This window comes from Lissotriton vulgaris, chromosome 3_1 (assembly GCF_964263255.1).
Source record: "Lissotriton vulgaris chromosome 3_1, aLisVul1.2, whole genome shotgun sequence".
Taxonomy (NCBI): Eukaryota; Metazoa; Chordata; class Amphibia; order Caudata; family Salamandridae; genus Lissotriton; species Lissotriton vulgaris.
Window position 1 is genome coordinate 541,031,329 of NC_141689.1, and position 20,058 is coordinate 541,051,386.

Here is a 20,058-nt window from a genome sequence, read left to right on the forward strand (position 1 = left end):
CCTCTTTTTTCAATTTATGAAGAGCAGCACTACAAGTACTTCACTCCCCTCAATAACTATTAAAAGGATGTCGCTTTTTTATTTAATGTATGAATTAACTCTTGACTGCCTATATGAACCCAAGCAACAATAATTCATTATATTACTTTGCCTTTTTGCAATACTATATATTTCCTACAATGTGTGACTACAGGAGACGCCACCCCTGATCAGACCATGAAGTGCTGGGATAACCCTAATATAGGCCTGAGCCAACCATGTTCTTGCTACCACTTGGAAAGATGGGCTTGAATATGATTTATTGGAAAAGTATCGATGCCCAGAGATGGAAAATATGTGATAGCAAGTCATAGCTCTTTGCTTTTTGTGTGTTACCACTCCACTCCCAGAATACCTTGATCTAAATGGACATTTTTTCTCCTAATTTAAAATTGTGAATTTTTAGTAAAAAATATAATTACAGTAAATGTGATTACATAAATTGACAATTATAATAGTAATTATGTTTATATTAAGTACAGTAAGTAAAATATATAAATGTTTTAATTAATTTATTTTTCCACAGCAGATGGTCAATGACCATGTAGCATCATGAAGAAGATTGAAACAAGAACATCCTGTCGCTCTGAGCCCACAGTGTATAATTCATTTATGGTCAAATGTCCAACATGGAGTTACACTATCAAGCCTGCAGGCATACCCATCATGGAAAACTTTGTTAGAGGCAGTTAAAATAAGGAATCACATTCCATTGTTAGACATTGCAAGAAATATGGAAAGCAACACTGTTCTCCAAGTATTTTACCACAGGAAATACAGTAGCCTGTTTACTATGAAGAGAGATTTATAGATTATTAAACCAAAAGCTGAAGCGAGTGTCAGTGATGATGCCGGAACGAGTGCGGGCACGGGTAAATGCTTAAACAGAAGAACATCACTAAAGTCAAATGTGTATGCTGAAGAATGTATAATTTGTGGAAAGATAAAATGCTACAATGGAACATCTTAGCGTGAGAAATTAATCAAGGCCACGGAACTTAGAGTTGACAAAAGGCTTTGAGAGTGTGCAACCATTATCAATCTAAGATCTTCGCAGTTTGCAGTAGGGACACAGTGGCTGCAGAAGCACACCATCATGCATCTTGTTATAGGAACTATAAAAGGGTTAAAGCAAAGGAGGCAGATCATGTATCTAGCATTCAAACGGATGATCACTGCAAAACTATGAGAGATAAGGCATTATATGAACTATTTCAATACATTATACCTGTGATTATTCCAAACAGAGGTAATACGTGTGACAACTTTCACTGAAGGGATTGAAACCCTTATGACACGCAGAGGAATACAGTGAATAGACAAATCAACCAAGAACCATATTAGAGGAAAATTGGACTCAGTTCGGTGACAACCTCTACCGATCCCCAGACAACCAAGGAAAAATATTAACGCAACCTGATATCATGCTATAGGACGTTGTAAGAGAAAACCAGAGTTTGAAAAAAGAATGATCAGTTTCAAAGGTTAAGGCAACAGACATGAACAAGTTCAGTGTTCAAACATCATCGCACATAAAAACAATGTTTAAAAAAAACTTGACAAACACCATGGCCTTATCATCTATCAGACTTTGATAAAGATTTATTTACAGTGCCTGATTACCTTAAACAGGCCCTAATCGGACTTCTGACTAGAGCTCCAGAAAACACAAAGCCGTCCAAAAGGGTTGCCTTACTTATGCAATCATTCAGTCAGGACATTATCTATGCAGTGACAAATGGCCAGCAGAAACCCCCCAAGCAATTATTGCTACCATCCATGCTCTGTAAAAACACTGACAGGCAATGCTGAAATCATTCTCACTTTACAGACACTTGGTCATGGGATTTTACACTAACAACTGGAATAAAATGATACCGCCTTGTGTCTTCAAAATTTGCTGCATCCTTAAATGAGCAAATTGTTCTTCCAGCCAACATTAAGCCTCATGTCTTCACTAACTTAGCATAGTGTAACACTGATAGGCTGGAAGAGACTCTTACTGGTAAGAGGCCAACTCACTGAGTCAACAGTATAGCTGTGGAGTTCAAGTTGTTTGGACTACAAACTTTAAAAGCTCCGCTCCCAACCATTGAGAAACAAAAGCAAAGAACATTGACCACCACAAATACTGAAGAATTGCTCATATATATTTCTGGTAACCCAGTTGCACCTCAGCCATTGATGACAAGTGCCAAAGTCATGCCGGAATGTGTTCCCCAATTGAAGCTTGAACAAAATAAGAACCTAATCTTGGTTGTCACAAGAGAAGAAGCGAGCCTCACATAAATAATTCCAAGTTGGACACAATCAAACATCAGTACTAGAGACCTAGTTAAAATCTAACAGGATTCCATTAGCTACTTGCTCACCAGTAACGCCCCTGCAACTGAATGGACCATGGTTTCTGAAATTTTGAAACAGTTAGAGCTGATGAGGCAATCACTGCACTTGGTGAAAATTGTAGTGGTCATGGATCAAGCTCTCTACGCATAAGCAACTGAGATTGTGGGGAAGCATAAAGCAATGTACGACAGAATCATTCTTCGAATGGGCACCTTTCAAACCATTTTCAATGTTATGTCCATTCTTGAAAAAGCTTTCAAAACGCTGGCCTTCGCACTGAAGTAGACAATAGCAGAAGGATCAATATCATCAGTATTAGAAGGGTGTATGTACAATTGTGCAGTTCGAGTACACAAGTGCATGCATGAAACTATGTTGAGCCTGGCTTAGTTGGAATTTATCCCTTTGGTGGAGAAGAATTACAAAGAACATTCAGATAGTCTACTCCTTCATTGAGGAGGTTAATGACTTTGCAAATAACCTATGCCAACAGAGATTAGACGACCTCTTGCAGAATGCTGCCTTTGCCAAAGTAAAACAGCTTTGGGATGTATTCCTGGAACATCTTTGTCATGACAATGGACAACATGCTGAAAGTTCGAATTATCAAGCTGCTGCAAGATGTCTTTTGAATGATCCATAGACACCTAGTCCAATTGGGAGAGTGTGGAAGTTGGGAAAACACAAGGGAGCAGAACAACTGGTAGTGGACTGGATGGAGTGCCAGCCTGTTGAAAATGTGGGCTAATTTACTCCAGTAGCAGGGTATGCGATTCATACAGATCAAACTGGATTTATAGCTGGCAGGTCAATGTTGTCTAATACGGGTTATTTAGTCCAAGCTTTTGATTTTTTTTTAATACGAACCAAACACCTGCCTTGATAATGATGGTCGACGCAGAGAAGGCGTTTGACTTGGTAAACTGGGGTGCTTTATTTTTTGGTCTTAAAAGGTTTGGTTTTCCTCCCCAGCCTATAACTATGCTTCAGAATATTTATCAAGGGGTGCAGGCACAGGTTAGGATAAACTCTAACCTGGCAAGTACAATATGTATAAGACGGGGAACCCGTCAGGGGTGCCCCCTGTCCCCAGTTTTATTTCGTTTTTTTATTGAACCTGTGGCAGTCCGGATCCGAGAAAATATTGAAATAAAAACTCCAACAGAGGGAATGACAAAACTAAAACTATTAGAAGACGATGTTATACTGTACCTGGAACCAGTAAGGCAAAATATTGAATCAATTTAAAGAATTCGCTGAGTTCTCTTCTGCCAATTGGAATTACCTCTTTGCCCTCCTAGATCTCTGTGGCGTTTTCCCTAAATTTATCTTGTCATACACCTCCTCTACATCAATCTCCTGGCGAGGGTACTTGTTGGAGGAGTTGTGTCTGATTGGTTCCTTATAAGAAGGGGCACCTAACAGGGATGTCCCTGTTCTCCTTTATTATTCACCTCACCCATAGAGCCCTTGGTGACACGCCTCCCGCCTTTATTCAAAATGAAGCTCCCGGTGTAGCATTACATCATGGATTTGGAGCGTGGTATGCGCACAGGAGGTTGTGAAAAAAGAAATGCAGGAGACGAGGGAGCATCACCATGTTTGACAGAGGCACTTCTCCCCTGAACTTTAAGTGGGAGGGTACTCCAAAAGGACAACTGGGGGCTGAGAGAGGAGATGGCTTTGGTAAGGTTACCGTTTATGAGGTCTTGCATGTCGTGGTATATACGAATGCCTAAGTAGCAGAAAGTATGGGGTTCCCAACAGAGGATGTGTGTGCCTACTGTCAGATGTTGTGGGGGCGAGTCACGAGTAGCGGGAATACACAGGATTTGGTCCAGTTGACTCCTAGCCTGGAGGCCAACCAGAATTCAGATCTCTCCTATTCCTGTGATGCCGTTCCGGATGTCATGGACATAAAAGAGTACATCATAAGCATACAGGGAGACTATAGGGGTCTTCCCATTCAGGGGCATGCCCCACTCTTGGCTCTGTTGACACAGCCACTGTGCCAGCTTCTATTTCGCCAGAGCAAAGAGAAGTGGGCATAATGGACACCCTTGACAGGTCCCTCTGCTCACTAGGAATGGTAGAGATGCACTGGTCTACTTTTACATGGCCTTTGGGCTACTGATACCATCTGTCAGCCTAGTAGTTTAGGGGTTCAGATGGGGCACTGTGACCTAGCTAGGACAAAGCAAACATTCTCTGATGGTACGTGTTAACTAAGTTCCCATATTCAGAAGCTTATGTTGTCCAGAAACACAGTCCTAGTTAATTCGTAGAAACTGTATAACACCATTAAGAGGACGAAGGAGCCAATATATCAAATAAATTGGGTTCTGACTAGGAGTGGGTGAAACTCGAAGATTTTACTCTGCGGAGTAACAAAAACTGAGCGATCTGCCACAACCGCCCATATTGAGAAAATCTCGCTAGGAGGCTTTCCAGAGCTCTCAGTGGTGCCTTCTCAACATCACCAAAAATCCAATGCAAACAACCCATACCACTGGATGAGACTTATTCTTCGCAATCCCAATCTTTCTGCTTAGCCCCCAGACCAAAAAGACTATCAGTCGATATTGGCACCACTCGACCTTGGTTGTTGAAACGAAATACCAACTGCAACAGCGAGAAAGTTATTTACCAAATCACTTGCCCGTGTATGCTGCGGTATATAGGAATGACAACGAGAAAGATCAAACTGCGCATACAGGAGCACAAAAGTACAATCAGGCGCAACAAGCAAGCGAGCCGGTTGACATCTCATTTTCCCACAATGAAACATCTTGCAGATGATTTACAGTGGGTCATCTTAGAACAACCCTTCATACCCCAACACGTCAGTAACATTTCCCAATTCTTATTGAGGAAAGAACAAAAATGGATTTATAAACTGAAATGTGACACCGAAGGGTTGAATGATGACATCCCATGGATGCAGCTGTAAACACCAACAATGTCTGATCAGGACCTATTCACCTGGAGTTTCTCATCCCCTAAAAACGCATGGTTTCACAAAAATCTCAGTGTTATGAGATTTGCATTAATTACTCTGTTCCCGAGTTCTGATGACACCAGGGTTTATATATATCTATCTAAGGCTATGGCTGTACCTTGCATGTCTGAGTTTCAGAGTTCTATAAACTCGATTGGAACACTACATACTACCTTGAACAAGTTCGCACAGACCCAATACGGTTTGTCCGACATTAAACTATAGTTTGAAATGCAATAGAGAAACTCCGTTTTTGAAACTGTTTAACTTGGATACAACATCTTATATAGACATCCCCTGAGCGTTTGCTGTGCCCATGGCTCGCCGTAAGTAATGACGCTGTAGAGATCCTTTTAATCCCACTCCTATTCTTGCTAGCACAACTGTAGAAGACTGCAGTGCATTGAAAGTACTTTAACCTCCGGTTTCACATAATCAGCGCTAAACCGACAGACCAGGTTGCCTGTGAACTTATGAAGCACCTCAATTTACAACATGAGGTGACCAGTGCGGTAGTAAATGAATTACGCGCAATACGAGGTGGCATTAGATCAACACACATTTAGTTCCGCCTCCGGTCAGATCATGATGGATCCATCATTTCCTTTCAAACAGGACATCACTTTGCTATACGTACGGAAGTGAGTAAAAGCTGGTCCCGTTATATTACACAATTTCTTTTGCTTAATATACCATCAAAGTATTCACTTCCTCAGTAGGAGGTTTCCGATTGAGTAAACCTCTTGAAAATACGATTACCAGGCACATGAACCAACACGCATCAAATATGCACATGCATGTATTATTTCCGGTTCCGGTTCAATGGCCCAATCATTTCTTAGGCTATTCGCTATATGCGTTTTCACTTCGGTCCGCACAGACGATTATCCACCACGCATGCGCATCTGTCCCTGTCTTTCTCAGGTTCAGACCCGCGAATCTGCGCGCGCTTACGGGGGCGTCGCTAGTTTGTAGAAATCGCACTAATAGCGATACGTGCCAGTTTTCGCTTAATATACTATCAAGTATTCACTTCCTCTTTAGGAAGTGTCCGACCTCTTGAAAATACGATTATTAGGCACATGAACCAACACGCATCAAATAAACACATGCTTGTATTATTTCCGGTTCCGTTTTAATGGCCCAATCATTAACCTAGGCTATTCGCTATACGCGGTTCCACTTTGGTCCGCAGAGACGGTTATCCACCACGCATGCGCTTCTGTCTCATTCTTTCTCAGGTCCAGAACCGCGAATCTGCGCGTGCTTACGGGGGCGTCGCTAGTTTGTAGATATCGCACCAATAGCGAGACGTGCCAGCCCTCGCAGCAGAGCCTATCAAATAAGTAGATTTCTCGGACATACTTAACGCGAACAACAAACGTATTAAAAACTTTTACCAATTAAACACAGCTTCCTCTCAGGTCCGCTCTAGAGCTTAATAAGTCCCAGCTCCACGCAGCCACACCACCTCCCCCTCGGCTCAGCTGCCAGACCGAAGCAACGACGGAGAGGTGAGTGTGTGCTGCGTAGTGATGCAGGGGAGATTTAAAAGCTTGGCCACTGGAACTTAAACTAACTATATTTAGCATTCAAAATGAGGTTGGTTTAGACTTCTTCCTTACATCTAGATAATACATAATACCTGTTTACCTTTTACCTGTTTACAAAGTCCATCTCCTGTAAACATGGAGATTCGAAAGAATATTTTTTATTAAAAAGTTATTTTGCTCATAGAGCTAAATCTCTTCTTTTTTCACACTTGAAGATTATTTGGCTTGTGTCACTTAAATGGAGGCCTTATTTATTTAGAACCTAAGACCCTCTTATCGGCTTTCTGTCACATAATAAAGATTTAGCATATAAGTCCAAATAACAAGATCAATAATCTGATATCATTCTGAAAATTTCAGCGCGTGGCCTCCTATGTCCTGAGCGAGCGCCAGGTGAGGTGAGGCAATTCCTCCCTACAAAATTGGGTGAGTTGGAAGGTGAAAACAAAACGGACACACATAGTATCAATACATGTTATATGTTGAATTTTGACTAGATTTATGTATTGTGTTTCTTTTTGTGTGTCTCTCACTTTACTCTGTTCACAGGAGAAGGTTGATAAACAGACATACAACTGCAATAGTGGATATGTCTACACTATGAAAATTATCTATCACAGCACGTGGTAAGTGTTGCAGTAGTGTACATCATAGGTCCTGACGAAAGCCCTTAAGGGCTGAAACATGTCGACCAAATATCATTCATGGTGAATAGTAATTCCTTCTATACTATTTTCACTCTGCTTTTAATCATACCGTCTTGATGGGCGCACCTAATAAAGTTTCTTAAGACATGAAGACAGGTATTTTTAAACACTAAGATTACTCTTTTCTTTCATTCTTCACTACTTTCGAGCACTGCAACTTGCCCTTTCAGCCTTCGAAACTCTCATCGGTTTCGGTTGATGGTACAACCGGTGGGTCTAAGTTCAGCTAGCCTCAGGATTCCTCCTGTGGAAGAGCTCACTGGACACCAGCTGTTAACAAAAAAACCCAGATGACGAAGTTCCACTATTGTGTGGGCTGATGGGTACATTTTTCCTTTTCTAAACTGCCCTTTATTTCCCTCTTTTCTCCTGTGCAAATTTCTTAATTAACCTCTTGGTATATGTGGTCTGTGACACTAACAGGTTCCAATCACTAACACAATCAGAAAGACCCTTGGTATCTCTCGTGTGGTTTATTGTCTAGTTGGGGGACAAGATACAAGCAGGTCTATAAATACACTTTCCCCTAGGGCCCCCCTCCACCCTTTGTTTTCCGCTGCATGTATGGTGCCACCTTCAGAGGATACTCACCAAACACATACACACAGACTGTCATTGCAGACTTTGTTTTGGTGCAGACAAAACTTCAGAGTCGACATGGCAAACATCCCTGTTCAGATATAGAAAGACAATTGCACTCCCTTGTAAATAGAATTTGAATTTAAAAGTATTTGTTAAGCGCGCGTTTACCAGGCGGTTTCTTGGCGCTGAAGGACGCAGACCCTCAGGAGCAGGGGTGCAGATACTAGAGGGAGAAGGCTTGCAAGAAGAGAAATGTTTTGAGCGCCCAGTGGAACTCAAGATAGGAGGCAGCAGATCTTATGGGAAGAGGGAGGGTGTTCCAGAAAATTGGGGCGAGAACAGAGAATTTCATCCCTCCCGATTTGCTCTTCCTAAACCGGGGTACAGAGAGAAGAGACTGGGAGGATGAGCGTAGCTCTCTGCAGGGAGTATAGGCCTTGATTTCAAGTTAATAAAAGCGGGGGCAGTCCCAGCACGGGCCTGAAAAGTTGTGCAGCCCAGTTTGAAGAGGACACGTTCTTTGATGGGAAGCCAGTGCAGGGCATTGAGTAGGGGAGTGACTTGGAGAGACCATAAATAAGGCGGGCAGCCTGGTTCTGGACCAATTGAAGATGCTGGAGGGCATAGGCATGGACGCCGTTGTACAGAATGTTGCCATAGTCCAGGCGCGATAGGACCATCGCCATAAGAATAAGTTTCAGGGCCGGGAAAGAGAAGAACCGGGATATCTTCCGAATGGTGCGGAGGATGAAGAAACAGGATGAAATTACTGTACTAATCTGGGAGTGCAGCGTGAGGTGTTGGTTCAGCGTTATCCCTAATGTTTTGACTGAAGGGGAAGGTGACGGAGGGGGGCCAAAATGTGGGGGTCCAGGGACTGTGACTACCTCCGGTGAGAACTAGCTCGGTTTTATCCGGGTTCAGTTTGAGATGGTTGTAGTTCATCCAGTCCCTGATGAAGATCATGATTGATTGGAAGTTATGAATAGAGCCAGGGGAGTGGGAAAGATTGAAAATGAGTTGGAGGTCATCGGCATAGTTGAAGACAGTGACCTCCATCTGCTGTGAAGCATAAATAAGAGGGAAGATATACAGGTTAAACAAAAGGGGGGAGAGAGAGGGAAGAGCCTTGAGGGACACCACACTGCACCTTGCGTGGGGAAGCAGAGAAGTCGGCAAGATGGACAGCCTGGGTGCGGTCGTTTAGAAAGGAATTAAGCCAGGCCGAGGCCGGCCCCCCGACAGCTCGAAACGGGTAAGAAGGATGAAATGATCAACCGCGTCGAAGGCGGCGGACAGGTCAAGGAGGACAAGGGCCTGGGGCAGAAAGACATCCATCCCCTCTTTAAGCTTGTCCATGACGGAGATGACAACCTTCTCAGTAGGGTGTAGTGGGCGAAAGCCCGCCTGGCATTATGCTAAGCAGCCACTCTCTTCCACAAATAGAGTAATCCGCCTTTTGATATTGATGGGGTTCCTCTCCTGGGCACGGTACGTTATTAATTCAATATACACTGCGTTTTTCTGAAACCGTGAAAAACATTCCCAATCTAAGGCAATTTAGAAGGGATTCAAATATTTCATTTCTTTTCTTTGTTAGTCTTTTCTTTTATGTTGAATGCTGATAATGTTATGATAACATTACAATTTTACAGTATTATCTTCTTTGGACAACATGCCCAATGCATTTCAGGCTGGGCCCTTCGTCAGGGGGTTTTCTCCTGCAAACATAGTAATGTATACTAATCTTAGAAACTGAATACCACCTTAAAACTTGATGTAGCCTACAACTGAGGCAAAATAAAATTAGATGTGCGAAATGCACACACTAAAAGCCCCTGACGAAGGGTCCGGACAGAAATGCATTGGGCATGTTGTCCAAAGAAGGTTCTAAAGATAATACTATAAAATTGTAATGTGATCATAACATTACCATCATTGAACATAAAAGAAAAGACTAACCAAAGAAAAGAAAAGAAATGAAAAATTCGAATCACTTCTGAATTACCTTATTGAAATGTATTGAACTTCTATTGAGTGAATGCAGATTGGGACCATTTTGCATGGTTTCAGGAAAACGCAGTGTATATTGAAACATCCCTGTTTACCATGCCCAACAATTACTGCCTGTGGCATAGATAAGCCCCCCCTCTTGCAGGCCTCAGAGGCCTAAGGCAGGGTGCACTATACCACAGGGGAGGGCACAGGTACATGAGCAATGTGCCCCTACAGTTTCTATGCCTTTCACAGACATTTTACGTGCAATGGAGCCATATTGAGTACATAGGCTGCGAGTTTTTATTTACAAACTCCACAGCTACATGATCGCTATACTGAATGCTAAGGAGTTTGGTATCAAACTTCTCTGCATAATAAACCCACACTGATGCAAATGTTGGATTTATTACAAAATGATTCCAGAGGGCATCTTAGAGCCGCCCCCTGAAAAACGACCAACTCCCTTGTGTCCAGCTGACTGATCTGCACCAGCCTGCCACACACAGACACTGACCCTCTGAGGTGGGAGCCTTTGTGCTCTTGTGGGTCAAAGACAAAGGCTGCTCTGGGTGGAGGTGCTTCACACCTATCTCCAAGCAGGAAGAACATTCAGGGAGCAAAGCCTCAAAAGCTTCCTGCCCTTTAATATGCTAGCCAGGATCTCTCCAGATAGTGGAGATGCCTGCCCCCATGACCAGGCCCCACGTTTGATAGCAAGGTGAACGGGAAATTTAGTAGTCAGGAGAGGTGTGTCCCCTCTCAGTGAGGACAACCCTTAAGATGCCCTGGACCGAGGTGACGCCCTCCTTAAGAAATCCCCCATCTTGAATGTAAGGTTTTGAACCAATCAGGTTAAGTGTATGCCCCCTCCCCAAAGGGAGAGGACATTCTAAGGGTGTAGTCACCCTAAAGACAAGTAGCCCATTGGTTACCATCTGCCAGTACCTATACCACCCCTAAAATCTGCATTTAGGGGCACCCCTGAACCTTGACCTTCAGATTCCTGTGACCCAAGAAGAAAAAGGGCAAAGACAACGCTGTGCAGCCGAGCATGGATGATCACTGCTGATTTGGCACCAGCCCTTCCAGCCGGTCTACTGCTTAACGACCCTACAAGGAAGACGTCTGTCTTGAGGCCAGCGACTTCCGAAAATCCCCGGAAGACTGCCACTCTTCAGCCAACCTTAATCTTACCCAACATACCCACTAATAAAGGAAAATAGTTGGGATACGTTAAGGTATTTTTCATTCACTGACCTGGATCCCTTCACTGTCCAGTAGCTTTACTCTAAGAACTCCCTCCGGATCCAAGCAGATTTGTGACCCCAGCGAATTTGCACCCGGCGCCCACGGCCCAAGTTCGAGTGGCTCGCCTGTCCTGTGAAATCTCCCAAGAGATCCTGACCTAGTCTCCATTTGTGTCTGATATCTCCTGGACCCCACGAAGTCGCCTGCAGTCTCTACACGAAGGGTCCCTCTGACCATGACAGGCTCTGAACAATAAGATTCCACACCAAAAGGTACCCCTTATCCTCAACCCTTCGGCCTTGGGAGCCCAACAGATGGTGCCTCAACCTTCCACATCCCTTCAACCTAGCTGCAGAGCCAGTGGTTACCTTCAGCCAGCCTCCTGGTCCAAGTCTGCAGCCTCTTTGTTCAACTGAGATTCCCCATTGCAACACACGGGGCGACCAACACTGATTTTGAACCCTGCCACTCCTGTGCCGCTGGTGGTATAGATTTGGTGCTGCCTTATAGCCCACCTGTGCTGATCTTAACCCCAAGGGTCTGTGCCCTGAAACAGCGGGTACTTACTGGCAAACTGTGCCTCTTCGAGGTGCTCCAGTCTCCATTAATTTACAGTGGGCCCAGTGATCTCTGCATGCTGCAGCCCAGTGGCGCTGGTGGTGCAGTACCTACCTGAAACTGAACCTTGCCCAGTGTTAGTCAAAACCCCCGGAGACTGGGATTGTAAATTGAGTACCTATCAGCTAATACTTAACACTGTTTTCCTACCATAGGATTGCATTGTATTTTACATACTGCATTTCACAAACTGCATACAACTTTCTATCTTTGACAATGCTAAAGTGCTACTGTTTCTTTTGTATTTCTCAAAAACGGTAAAGCATTCCTTCTGCCTTGCAAAACACTGCATACTGCATGTTTAAAAGTATTACTGCTCTGAAAACTGTTACTTGCAACTAAGTATTTCTTGGTTGTAGAAATAAAATAACCAGATAACTTTTTATACAAAGCAATTGGTCTGGATTCAGTCTTCGACTGCATGCTATCATTTCTTGCCTAGGTGTTACAATAAATGCCTATCAATACCCTCCGCTAAGACTAATTGCTCGACCACACTACCACAAATAAAATCTTTAGTATTATCTACTTTAGCCTCGGTTAGCCTCTGGGGATCCACTGGACACTGTGCACACTATATTTTACTTCGGTATAGTAAATACAGAGCAAGCTTTCTACAAAGATGCAACGTCCCTCACTTGTACCTTCTACCTTTCTAATCAACACCAGTTTGTTCACAAGGACATCTCCAGGTTCCAACCGATCCTCCATCGCCTGTGGAATCCCAGAGGGATCCATTCTGTCTTCTGGCACCTTCATATTTAACATGGTGCCGCATGGTGCTCTACTCACAAACAACATCACTAAGATTCACCAAAATGCAGATGATACACAACTGTACTTGAAAGTCTCTTCTTCTTCAGACAGTCAATGCCTCAAACTCTGCTTGCACATCATCCAGACATGGATGCCCACACCTATCCGAAGTTCAATCCAACCAAGTTAGAAATCCTATTATCTGCCAAGAAGAGCAAACACGAAACAGTACAAACATTGCTCAATGGTATAAACCTTGATTGCTTCGAACCACAACTTTCTCTGAATGTCATGTCACTTGGATTCCCCCTTAACATGAACCTCACCCTCAAGGGACACACTGGTAAAAAAAGAAAGATGACTGTGCAAAACGTTTCTTCAGAAAGCGACTTCAGAACTGCTGTTCAAGCAAGTTCTTCTACTCTTGCATCCGGATTGTAATGATTCTCTGCTTCATGGTCTTCCAGGCTGTATACTGGCATCACTTAAGGTGATCCTACAAACTGAAGCAAGTCTCATCCAGGGCCTGAAGAAATATATCATCATCACTACCAGTGCTTTAAATGGGAAAAATTAAGTGCAGGTACTCTTACAATGAGCTAGGAGTGTAGCAAGTGGGCGGGGCTTGGGGCGGGGCTAAGGACAAGACATATTAGGCACTTCTGCTATGTGGCCGAATACTTACATATTCTTAAGTGCGTAATCACAGAAACAAGCAGCAATGCTCACACAAGCATTCCCAGAAAGTACTTTAAAATACCTCCCTAGTGTCTGGTTTCTCTCCCTCTTTTGCTCGCTTTTCTCACTCACATTCACACACAAACATGCGCAAACAAGCAGGCAAACACACAGACACAAGCAGACAGACACTCATTCAAAAGACTTTGGTGGGGTAAAGGCCATTTTACACCCCTTATCTCCCGCGGCTTTCTTAATTGCTGCTATTGCTGCTGTCAGCGGGATGCCTGATTCGAGTGTGTGCACACATACACACCATGGTGTGAATGTGATTGACAGCACAGGGCCTGAATGGACCCTGCTCTGTCAAACACAGCGTGGTGGGGAACACCGGACATTATGAGAATGAGCCCTGCCGACTAGTTTAGAGGTGGCTCCGCTTGGGTCACAGAGGTGCTTTGGCTGTTCGCGCTCGTGAACTCTAGAAACAATAAGCCTACCTTTGATGAGTACCGGTACTCTCCTTGGCAGCAGAGAAGTGCCGGTACTCAGAGCGATAAAAATGAGAAGTGCCGGTACTCAGTACCGGTGAGTACCGGCCCATTTAAAGCACTGATCACTACCCTTATTAAACTCCTTTGGCTCCCCTTGTGAGCATGCACCATTTTAAAAACCAGCTACATCATTTACAAAGTCATTACAACCAGCACCCTCATTTATCTTGCAGTCGAGCTCACCATCTACAATGATTCTCAGCACTCCTGAAGTCAAAATACCACCAGATTGCAGATGGAGAAGTGTAAAAAAAGAAAATATGAGGCAGCAGGCCTTTATCAACTATGCACCCACGATCTGGAACACCAATATTGTAACCATCAGGATCGCCCTGTGTCCCTCTTGAAACACAATCACAATGCATTAAACGCCCAAAACATATCACTCATTATCCTTATTCAGGTCTTTGACTCACTATGTACACTGCTCCGCTGCCATTTTGCTAGAATCGAGCTACAGAAATACCACAAAGAAGAATGTCAAAATTCAGTCAAAAAAGCAAAAAAGTGCAGAGGCCAGTAAGGAATTCAATTGACAAAAAGCAAAATACTGCCTGTGATTTGCTGGAGCCATGCCCTCCGATATCACCATGATTGGCTAGGAAGCCTAAAAGCATAATCACTTTTCGTGCTGCCAACAGTAAGATGGAACGGAATATTCACCCATATACTTTTTACTTTAAAAAATGCTTGTAAAATCACTTAGGTTGTAGATTGTGCACGTTCAACTGTAAGATTTAGTTGGCCATTATAAAAATACAAAAAACAAAAATAATTTTTTATCTGTTACAAATATGCATAGAAAATCATATTCTGGTTTAAATGTTCCAGGATCCCACAAACGGGTATAGCTAATCACTGAATTCCATAATCTCAGTAAAGGTCCTATGATGAGGAACTTTATTTCAAAATCTTCTCCAAGACCAACAAAGTACACCACCCATCCTGAAAGGAGTTTGTGATATTAGAACCGAAAATCTGTGGATTTGGTACGGTACCACATGGTCCTAGAATGTTATTTTGTCATCAAAACAAATTGTGGAACAAACAGTGACTGGGCATCATTTATTGAAATGCATAAGTGATGCACTTGCACAGAAGACAATGTTCAAAATATAGAAATAAACACACGGGCAACTTAAAGCAACTCTTCCCTCAAAGTTTTGTTTTAGAAATTGAAAATATTTTTGACCATGCATATATCTGGTGTCCACAGATGCATGAGAAGAGGTTATGTTAACAAATATACTTTCACGTGCCAAATAACCTGAATATAAACTAAGGATATCAAGAGAAAGGAGGAAAATGTGTTCTTAGAAATATTTTTACAACTTTCTGACTTCCGAGTTTAACACACTGGCAACAAAAGGGTCCATCAGAATCATTTTGGATAGGCTCACTTAGCACTGATCATTTTTAGGTCTTGCCTAAAGACAACTTGAATAATCCACTGGTCAAAAAGCAATTGCAATCGAAGCTTAACCCCCTTAGAAAATGAAATATTTTAAGATGAATTATATATATACATATATATATTAAGAGAGCGATGTAGCGGTCGAAACGCGTCATGGACGTAAGGCAGTTGCCTTTGTAGTTTATTTCATTTAAGAAACTATGCCTGAATAAAGCACTTTTGTAACTGAACAGCCTGAAGTGGTCCTTACCTGTTTGGCAGCAGTGGCAATATGTAGTGTGCCAGGGTCGTGTTGGAATATATATATATATATATAGAGTTACACATTTTATAACGTTCTATCAACATGAAGGAATTTGAAATTGAAGGCCAAAAATTAAGTTAATATCCATAGATTGATGCGTGCAAGCAATGTAAGTGTATCAAACAGAATATAGTATGGATGATGAGTAGCTTCAACCGAATTCAGAAAAGCTCTAACCTTAACATTAAAATGAAAAATGTGATTATTTAAAATGTATTTGTTAATCAATATTTATTATCTGTGCATTTGTTTTATTATTGTTTATTGGTGTTTTATTGGGCTATTGTTATGAGGTTAACATCTTCGGAAATGCTCAGACCAGGGTTCCCACTTCCAATAATAACTTAATGAGAGGTCCCCGGATTTCGATAATGATTCAGTGGGGTACCCCGTGTTCCAGTAAACATTTCTGGATGTACAATAAATAAAACATTACCTCAACAATATTGTGCATGTGAGGGAGTAGGCGATCCATTCGTACATCAAGTAACATCACAAGTGCTCGACATACATTTTTACGGACTTCAGGTTCTTCATCAGCAGCCAAAGCAAACAGATTCTGTTTACATAAAAAAATAAAGAAAAATCTAGTGTCAGTAGCAGCAGAAGTCGGCATTTTTTTTAACTTCACAATACACACAAAAAGGAAACACTACATGACATTTAAATGTGCATTTCTTCAACACGCCCATACTTTAAGGTCTCGGCTACACACAGTTTTAGCCTGTCTGCTAGCAAAACCTATTGTTTCCTACATTTTACATATATATATATATATTTGTGTAGAGCGCCTGCGAAATTAAACTCTGCATGGTAGAAAGTACCCCTCGAGTGCTGTTGTCTTCTTCGTATATGAGGAGGAGTTGGAGCGATAGATATATATATATATATATATACATATATATATATATATATATATATATATATATATATATATATATATATATATTTGGCTTTAGGACAGCCTCTTGCTTAACATCGGATAACTGTTCTCTAACTCACTTCCCGGTTCCTAATTTAATGGTGTTCCTCATTCTTGTGTTTGTAGCTCCAAGGAATATTTTAGTCTCAGTATTTTTACGAAGTGATGCATCCTTCTAATGCGGACATCAAACCTTGCTATGCTGTGCAGGGGAGGGGGCATTTCCTCCCCGTCCCTCTCACCCTCACTCTTTACTTTCTTACCACCCACCGCACCACCGCATCTTCAAATCTTCTAACTTTCCCAAGATGGCTGCCGATTACAGTATATGCATTTGAGGCATCAGTGAAGGTTTTTTTTTTTTAGTCCAATTGAAGATAGATGGCATCCGCATATGTGCGCACAAACACTGCAGACCTCTCTGAACACGTTTTTTTTCTTTTTACTAAATAATATGTACTTATATAAACTACAGATGAGGAATATTTTATGTTAATCTGAAAACATTTTTTTTTACGTCTTATAAAATGAACAATTGTTTTAAATAAGTAGTTGTAGTAAAGACACGCTACACGGAGATTAAATTATGTAGGATCTATTCAGTGACAATCATCAGGTGCTCCCAGCTGGGCGGCAGATCGTCTCACAACATTCCAAAGCTGCCTCCAGGCCGACAGCTCGGGCTGAACCATAGTAGGGGTAATGGGAGGGGGAACGTGAGGGAGGGAGAAACCATTACCTAGTTACAACACATCTTCCTCCCTAAAGGAACAGGAGAGGAGGGGAAAGAGACGGACTAGGGGAACAGTGAAATTCCGTAACCAGTGGTCCGCGGAGCAGACTCTTTCCTGGGTCAAAGCCTAGGTGACTGATGCATGGCTAACCTATTCTAACATGTGAGCTCATCTCATGCTATACTGCCTGTGCCAGGACGGGTTGGTCCTTTTCCTGTGACTTTCCCTTCTCTGCCCCGGTTCTAGCCCTCTGTCGCCAGACTCTGCTTTATCCTCCCCTAACAAATCTCTCTTGGTAGTGACAGGGACAACCCTATCTTGACTCCACACCCTTCCGTCCTGCATCACTACAACATTGCTCTTGACCTCCCTTATCCTCTCTGGGGCGTAGAACCTGTCCTCACTTTTCCCCACTCTGTCTGGTCTCCTGATGTACACCATCTGTCCTCTACTGAGGTTCTTTTCTTTTGCACCCCACTTCCTGTCGTACCACTCTTTGTACTTGTCTTGCTTGTCTTCAAATCTCTTCTTCATATCCTCCGGATCTACCTCGAGATGACTTTCTCTCCCCATCCACTGTGGGAACAGCTTTGATCCCGCCTTTCTCCCTCTCATTAGCTCGAAAGGTGAGTGTCCTGTGGTGGAGTTGGGGGTGGTATGGTAGGCCCATAAAGTTTCCATTACAGCATCTTCCATATTTTTCCCTGACTTTCCTGCCAGCTTGATGCTCTCCTTCAGTAAGAGGTTCGCCCTTTCCACCTTGCCGTTAGCCTTAGGACAGTACAACGGCGTGCGGATATGGGAAATAGAACAGTCTTTTAAGAATTCCTTCATTTCATCCGAGATCAGCTGGACCCCATTGTCCGTTATTAACGTTGCGGAACCCCTTCTCTCGAAAACATCTCTTTAAGGAAACGTATCAAGGACTTTGTGTTGGTGTTCACTACAATTTTGTGAGTTATCCAGTTGGAATAATAGTCTATTAATACCAATAGATACAAATCTTGTGAGCCTCTTCCGTGAATGGGTCCCGTGATATCAAATCCCAGTTTTTTCCATGGAGCCAACGGTACTTCCACTAGAATCAAAGGAGAATGCTTGGTTACTTTGGTCTTGTCACTGATGCTGCATGCGTAACAATCTCGTACCTTCTCCTCCATTTCTCGGTCCACCTCCGGGAACCAATAGTCTGCTCGTAATCTAGATTTGCACAAGCTTCTGCCCAGATGACCTTCATGGGCTAAGGTGATGACCTGCTGCCTCACTCCCTCAGGCGGAACCAGTTTTCCCGACTTCATGATGAAGTTCGCCTCTACTGAGAGATCATCTTTTACATTCCAATACGGTTGGATTTCCCTTTCCAACTCTTTGCACTTCTGTGGCCACCCCCTGACAATGTACTTCTTCACTTTCCTCAATGTCTCATCCTTTTCCATATGACTTTCCCAATCTTCTTTCGTCACTGCTGCTACACTTATCTCCAAGATGGTGTCCTCCACCTTTTCATCATCTGTTTAGTTGTGAACCGGAGCCCTTGAGAGGAAATCCGCCACTCTATTCTGTTGTCCTGGTATGTATACTGCTCGAAAATGATATCCCTGTAGGCCCAAGACCCACTTAGCAATGCGCGGGGTCATTTCCTCCATATTCTTCTTGGTGAACAGAGGCACCAACGGCTTGTGGTCCGTATGCACCTCGAATGGTACTCCCCACACGTAGAACCTGAAGTGTTTGATGGCCCAGTATACAGCAAGTGCCTCCTTTTCCACTGTAGAATAGTTTGCTTCCGGGGGAGTAAGAGTTCTTGATGCGAAAGCAATTACCTTTACTTGCTTCTCTTCTCTCTGCGATAGGGTTGCTCCTATTCCCCTGTTGCTGGCATCGGTGGTTATTATTATTTCTTTTTCCTGATCAAATTTCCCAATAAAGGGTGCCTGAATAATGGCATTTTTTATGTCTCTGAACGCCATTTCTTGCTTCTCACCCCATTCGAAAATGCTGTCTTTCTTCACCAATTCTATCAAAGCACGAGTTCTGATAGCAAAGTCTTTAATGAACTTCGCCATGTACTCTGCCAGACCCAGAAATGACAACACTTCCTCTTTGTTAGTTGGCGTAGGTGCATCTCTGACGGCATTTACCAAATCACATTTTGGTTTGATCCCTTCTTCGGAAATGGTATGGCCCAAGTAATCCACTGAGCTCACCCCCAATTTACATTTGCTCAACCTGGTGGTGAACCCTACTTCCTTCAACCTCCTTAGCACTCCTTTTAAGTTCTCGCTATGTTCCTCCTCATTTGAGCCATAGATAAGTATGTCATCCTGGAAGCACATTGTTTTTCTGCATTCCCTGAGGATGTGCTGCATCACACGCTGGAAGGCCGCTGCCGTCGACGCCAAGCCGAAAGGCATCCGTAGAAATTTGAAATTGCCAAACTGAGTTGTGAACGCTGTCAGAGACTGTGACTCAGGATGCAGCTCTATCTGATAGTAGGCCGAGGACAAATCCAGCACACTAAAGAATCTGGCCCCTTGTATGGTGCTCAACATCTCTCCAATTCTCGGGAGGGGGTACCGGTCTATCAGAATGTTGGCATTCAAGTCT

General features: G+C 42.9%; 1 protein-coding gene across 1 annotated transcript in view; it reads right to left on the reverse strand.

Annotated features, from left to right (window-relative positions):
- TNPO1 (transportin 1) overlaps positions 1-20,058 on the reverse strand; it is a 1,561,564-nt gene that overhangs the window by 1,022,512 nt on the left and 518,994 nt on the right. Inside the window, exon 7 of the mRNA XM_086960799.1 lies at positions 16,232-16,354. Coding sequence (XP_086816925.1) covers positions 16,232-16,354 — 123 coding nt within the window. The remainder of the gene's footprint in view (positions 1-16,231; positions 16,355-20,058) is intronic.